Raw genomic sequence first — 6498 nt, 5'->3', positions numbered from 1 at the left:
GCGGCAACGTCGTTCTGCAGCCGTTGTCGCTTCATCATAAATGTTGCATTTATGATCACGTCGTTTTTACCGAGGCGTCGTCTCGGTTAGTGGGGGTAAGTGGCGTGATCATGGCGGATGGTTACTTTTTGGGGACGGTCAGGATTTGTCGCCAGAGTTTGTATTTAAGGGGGAAGGGATACCAACTTCCCTCACTTTGCTCTATTCTGTTTGATTGCTTTCTTTTCTGAGTGAGAGAGCCAGAGAGAAGGGATTGCAAACTGCGTTGATTGAGTGGAGGAGAGAAAGAAAAAGAAAGGTTTGAAGGAGAGAAAAGAACGTGGTTGGATTCCTCCTGCGGTTGGGTTGTTTCGTTGCTCGTCGGAGTTTGCTACTGCGAATTTGGAGGTATGTTCTGATTCTGGGGGGGTTTTTTTTTGTTCTTGTTTTTGTCTAGTTTGTGTGAATGCTTGCGCTCTGTTTGTACTGGATTTTTATTTTGTGTTTGAGGGTTTGGGAGTTTCTGACTTTTCTGGGACCTTTTGGCTACGTTCTGGGATTTGGAGGTGACGGTTCTTTACTGAGTTCTTGTTGTTTATGGCCTAGGGTAAGGGTTAGATCTGGCTTGGCTACCAACTTCTAGGTTTAGGTTGTTTTCGTGGTATGCCGGACGTTATTGATATCTCGAGTAGCAGAGAGTCGGACCTGTCATTGCTTAATTTGTCGGAGAGGGGTTTTATTGATTCGTTGCGTCGTCCTTCCTTTGTAGGGGATAGTTCTGAAGAATCGCTGGATCTTGTCCCCCTTCAGACTGTCTGGCCGTCACCTATGGCAGCGCGTCAGAGTGAGGAGCATGAAGTTGTTCGTCGTGCCGGGGAGGAGGATGTATCCAACAGTAGCGAAGAAAGTGTCGGCGTCTCTGGACAAAGTGACAATGGGGTTGAGATTGGAGATGAAGGGCAGAGTTCCGGGCCTACCAGCTCCTCGTGAGTTCTTAGTGACGGTGTGGGAGTAGACGAGCCTCCTTCCGTTATGTCGTGGCAAAAGATACAGAAAATGAAAGATAGGTTTCGGTTGCCCCAGGTTGTGAAGTTGCGGCCGTTAGAGAAAGGTGAGAGGGCTACTGCCTTATCGGAGGGCTATGCCGCTATTCATGAAGCCATACTGAATCATGGGGTGAAGCTGCCGTTATTTCCCAGTCTTCAGTATCTGCTGCATGAATTGAATGTTGCGGTGGGTCAAGTGTTGATAAACATGTGGAAGATGTTATTGGCTTTGACCGCTTTGTGGGATTTGTCGGGGTGTGAATTTTCGACAGTGGCTGAAGTATTATTCTTCTACAAGTTGACCTATAACAAGAGGAAAAAATGTGGTGGGACCGTTAAGCTAACTCATCGTCCTGGAGCCCCGAAACTTTTCGAACATACGCCTGATTCCTCCACAACATGGCGGGTTGCTGTGTGTGTTTCCACGGAAGGTTGGGAGTATGACATGAGGCCAGATGGGGCGAAGGTTCTGCGGTTCCCGGTTCCTTCGAAGTTCCAAGCCATAAAAGGTTGTTGTCTGTGCTTGAGGTTTTGTTGTGTTTTTTTTTTTTGTGTGCGATACTTGCTTTCCTGCTTATTGTTTACGCCGCCACGTTGTACTACTACGGCTGTGTTGTTACGTGATATTTTGTCTTTGTCTGCAGAGGGTTGGAGACCGAAGTTGACGGAAGTTGAACGACAGCATGTGTGTCGGGTGCACAACTGTTGGGAGCACAAAAGTTGCTTAGATCTTCGCATCCTCTCGCATTGGTCGCTACTTATCCACCTACGCTTGACTCGGGAACCTGGTAAGTGTAACCAATTTTATTTAGATTGTGACTTGACGCTGTAGCTTATCTGAAAAGTGACGATGGTCATGCTTTCTTTTGTAGTCACTATTCGTAAGAACAAAAGGAGCACCGAAGTTCTTAAAAAAGTGATGGCCAACATTGGCGGGATTAAGGAGTACGTCAATTTTATGATTGACGAGGTGGCCAAAGTGCGGAAACAGACTGTTGATCAACAAATGAGGGAGATAACGACGGCGGAAGAAGCACAGATCTTGAAGGCTCCGTTACACTCGAACCGTGCCAATCTGAAGCAGAAAAAAGTAGGGAGCAAAGGAAAAAATGTGGTGGGAAAGAGTGAGCAAGAGGATGAGGAGGATACGGGGTTTGCCTTGGAGGTACCCGCTGACAAGTCACAGGAGAAGGTGACAACTGTTGTCGGGGAAGCAGGTATAACGGAGGGTGAAGGTGAGAGGGAGAGGAGGACGAGAGCAGGGGCTGACATCAGGGGGTCAAAACATGTCGGTACAAGGCCTGTTGGTGGTACAGGTAGGGATGAAACAGCAGGGGGGTCCGGCGTACCGCAGAAGAAGAAGATTGTCGCTTCTACCCTTCCGTCAGATGTCTCCAAGAAGATGAAGGTTGGAGAGAGGAATGTGGCGGAGAAACATGTTGCGGTTGGCCATAGAGATGTCGGAGGAAAATTTGTCTCCGACAATCCTGTCGTAGGCTTAGTGCAAAGTGCACCCGCCAATCAACAGGCCTTCTTGCACAAGGTCTGCGAACGTCTTGGCTGTGGTTGTGACGAGAGGGTTCCTCGTCCAGCGGCGTCATCAAAGCTGGAGAAATCCCTGGATCTGATTTTGAAGGGTGCCCACGAGCTTTACTTTCACCAGAGTTCAGCGGAGGAGCGCAAACTGAAAGAAGAGCTTCTACAGGCACAAAGTGATTTGGTGGTCGAGAGGGAGAAGAATAAAGCCACTGCTGGGGACATTGCTAAACTTGATGGTGCGCTTCTCGACATCAAAGAGAAGTTCAAGTGTGCCGTGGATAAGACATTGCCGATACTGCCACGATTGCCAGCCTAAATGCCGAGTTGGCTGTCCTGAAGAAGGAGAAAATTGAGAGAGAAGATACTATCGCCCAGTTGCAAGAGGCTCTTACCGCCAAAGAAAAAGAGTTGGCAGATTTTCAGTTGGCTAGGCAGGAGGAGATGGCTAAACTGGCGGAGGATGAAAAAGAGATGGTGCGTCTAGAGGCGATTGATGCTTTCAAGAACTCAGCAGAGTTCAAGGCATTCCTAACGGATGCTGGTAAACAAGGTGAGGCCTCCAACTTTAAGGAACTCAAAGATAGCGGCTATTTGAATTTTGACAAGATTTTAGCCGATCGAGTCGTCGTGGAAGATGTTGCGGAATCTGAAGATGGCGGCTCCTCAGAAAGTGGCTCCTCTGATGGTAGCGAAGAAAGTGGTCGTCTGGAGAAGATGGCATGAGGTCTGATGGCAATCCTGAGACTCCGACGCCGACAAGTAAAGCTGCTAAAAAAAAGATGGCTTCTCGTTCGCCTGTGGGGAAACGTTGCAGTGGTGATTGTGCCTTGGGGTCCGCCTCTCAGGCTGGTCAAAGTTAAAATATGCTGACGCGGGATTTTTAATGTACCGTGGTTGTTTGGTTGCGATTTTTTAAGCAACATAGTGCTTTGTTTGTGTAGTTCTGATATGCTTTAAATATATAATGTTTGCTTTATTTGTCTTTTGGTGCGGTAGATGTTTGTCTGCAAAAAACCTTTGGGATTGTGGCGGGCATATTTTTGAACGTCAAGGAAACATGAAAGGGATTAAGATTGACCCGTTACATGTTTATATATCGCCCTTGCCCTGAGGCGCGAGGGTGTTGTCTTGGCCAGACTTGATATGTTTTTTTTTTTTTGTTTTGTTTTTTTTTTTTGCATGTATGGGACAATGGTTTGAATAATTCCTCGTTTCATTGACGACTGGGCGGACCCGGCTTCTTACAAAAAATGTACCTGTAGGGTAGCTTATCTTAGCTAAACTTTTGCAAAAATTAGCTAAGTGAAGATGCTCGCGGGCATGTTGCGGCGCTACTTATAGTTGTAGCGGAGATGCTGAGTGTTCCACGGGTGGGTGGATGTGACGCCTTCCTTGTTTTTCAAGTAAAATGTGTCGGGGCTTACCACTTCTATGATTTGATAAGGTCCTTCCCAGGTTGGGCGAAGTGCTTTTGGCTGTGGTATGACTTCTTTCATAACCCAGTCACCGAGTTGTAGGTGTCTGGCCTTCACACGATTGTTGTAGAAACGTGACACTCGCCGTTTGTTTTGCAAGTTGTGCAGGTGGGCCTTGTCTCGTTTTTCCTCTAATAGATCTTTGTCGAGGTTGACGCCGATGATGTTTGTGGTGGCGTTATGTCCGTCAATCCTAGCCATAGGTTGGGTTACCTCAACGGGGAGGACTGCCTCTGTGCCAAAGATCATGCAGAATGGAGTTTCGCCGTTGGTGAAAGTTGGCGTTGTCCGGATGACCTAAAGCACTTCCGGGAGCTTCTCAGCCCATAGGCCTTTCTTGTCTTCCAATTTCTTTTTTAGCAGCTTTTTTATGATTTTGTTGGCGGATTGCACCTGGCCATTGGTCTGGGGGTGTGCCACTGAAGCGAAACGCATCTTGGTGCCTAGTTTGGCGGTGAAGTTGATGAGTTCCTCATTGTTGAATTGCGTTCCGTTGTCGGTAATGATTGTGTTGGGCACTCCATAACGACAGTAAATATTCTTCCACAAGAAGTGCTGGACTTTAGCGGTTGTGATGGCCATTAATGGTTCAGCCTCGATCCATTTACTGTCGTAATCGATGGCTACAATTATGTATTTGAATTGACCTTTGGCGGTTGGGAGTTTTCCGAAGATGTCCAGCCCCCACATGGAGTGAATCCAGGGCGTGATGATGACGGACAATGGTTCTGCTGGCGCATGCAGAATATATGCATATTGCTGACATTTGTGACAGAATCTGGATGCTTCTTTTGCGTCATCGCCCAATGTTGGCCAGAAATAACCTTGGCGCATGGTACGGTTAGCTAACGATCTAGCTCCAGCATGATTACCGCACTCTCTAGCGTGTATTTTTGCTAGGACTTGTTTTCCCTCTTCTGGCGTTAAACATTTTAAGTTGGGGTGTGTGAACCCTTGGCGATAGAGTTTGCCACTTTGGATGTTGTACCACGTTGCCCTTCTTACCAGTCGTCGTGCTTCGACCTTGTCGGATGGCAATGTACCATCACGCTTGTAATTCAATATCTCGTTCATCCAATTTGGGCTTACCTCGACGGTGTAGATTTTTGCCAGAATTTTTGTGATGCTGGGTTTTTCAAGGGTTTCCACCCTAGTGTCGGAGGGACTTTGATGTGGTTGGGCTGTTTCCAGGTGTGCCAAGGAATCGGCTTTAGCATTCTTTTCGCGGGGTATTTGCGTGATGTTGAAGAAGCTGAACTTGCCGAGCAGTGTCTTGGTGTACCCTAGGTATGCCGCCAGTTGTTTGTCTTTGACTTGAAAAGTGTCGTTGACTTGGTTGACCACCAACTGTGAATCACTGAAGATGTTGACATTTTCTGCTCCACAATTAATGGCTAATAACAACCCTGCAATAAGTGCCTCGTATTCCGCCATATTGTTGGAGGCCTTGAAATTGAACTTTAGAGTGTATTCTGCATTAAGTCCCCCTGGCCCTGTGAGGATTATACCGGCGTCGGAACCTTGGAACACCCGGAACCGTCGACATAGAGATCCCATTGTGATTGTTTCTGTGCCAATGTGTCCGCGGAGTGTTGAATGGTGTCCTTCGGTACTATGCTAGCGGTATGTTCCGGTTGTTGTTCCGTTAACTCTGCTTTGAAATCAGCCACTGCCTACCCTCTGATGGCAGTTCTGGGCTTGTAATCGATGTCAAATTCACTGAGTTCTATTGCCCATTTGCTTAGGCGTCTTGAGTGTTCCGGATTTTGGAGAACTTGCTTTAGCGGTTGGTTTGTGAGAACATGGATTGTATGTGCTTGGAAATATTGGCGCAACCTCCGGGCGGCCATTATGAGTGTTAACGCCAGTTGCTCAAGTGGTGGGTACCTGGTTTCTGCTCCGTTCATTCCTATACCTGCATAGAATACCGGAAAATCTTCTGTTCCCTCCCTGCGGATAATTGCGTAGCTGATGGCGGTCTTGGATACCGCTAAGTAGATGTATAGCGTTTCTCCTGGTACCAGGGTTGAGAGTAACGGGACAGAAGCTAAATATTCCTTCAGATTTTGGAATGCTCCCTCGCAATCGGGCGTCCAATCTACCACTTTGCAGTGGGACCGCTTCATTGCCTTGAAGAAGGGCAGGCATTTATCGGTTAACTTAGAGATGAACCGTGAAAGAGCCGTTAACCTTCCCTGTAGACTCTGCACCTCAACTTTTTTCTCTGGAGATTTCATGTTTATGACTGCCTGCACCTTGTCGGGATTAGCCTCTATTCCCCACTCATTGACTATGTATCCCAGGAACTTGCTGGCGGTTACGCCAAAGAAACACTTTTCCAGATTTAGGCGCATCCCGTATGCTAACAAGATAGCGAAGATGATGCGGAGGTTGGCCACATGACCGCTGGCCCGTAAGCTTTTTACGAGCATGTCGTCGACATATACCTCAATGATCTT

At 47.4% G+C, this 6498-nt stretch overlaps 1 protein-coding gene across 1 annotated transcript; it reads right to left on the bottom strand.

Moving 5' to 3' along the window:
• Positions 1–4336: 4336 nt before the first annotated feature.
• On the bottom strand, positions 4337–5596 carry LOC121050022 (protein NYNRIN-like). Its single transcript, XM_040508555.1, has one exon. It carries the CDS (start codon positions 5594–5596, stop codon positions 4337–4339), a length of 1260 nt encoding a protein of 419 aa, XP_040364489.1.
• Positions 5597–6498: the final 902 nt, after the last annotated feature.

Source organism: Rosa chinensis, chromosome 6 (genome assembly GCF_002994745.2).
Source record: "Rosa chinensis cultivar Old Blush chromosome 6, RchiOBHm-V2, whole genome shotgun sequence".
Classification (NCBI taxonomy): Eukaryota; Viridiplantae; Streptophyta; class Magnoliopsida; order Rosales; family Rosaceae; genus Rosa; species Rosa chinensis.
Note: the sequence above shows the minus strand (reverse complement) of the source record. Positions and strands in the feature narration are given on the sequence as shown.

What these genes read in the sequence shown, in the direction of transcription:
- LOC121050022 (XM_040508555.1), bottom strand. Translation starts at nt 5,596, where the DNA reads ATGGGATCTCTATGTCGACGGTTCCGGGTGTTCCAAGGTTCCGACGCC.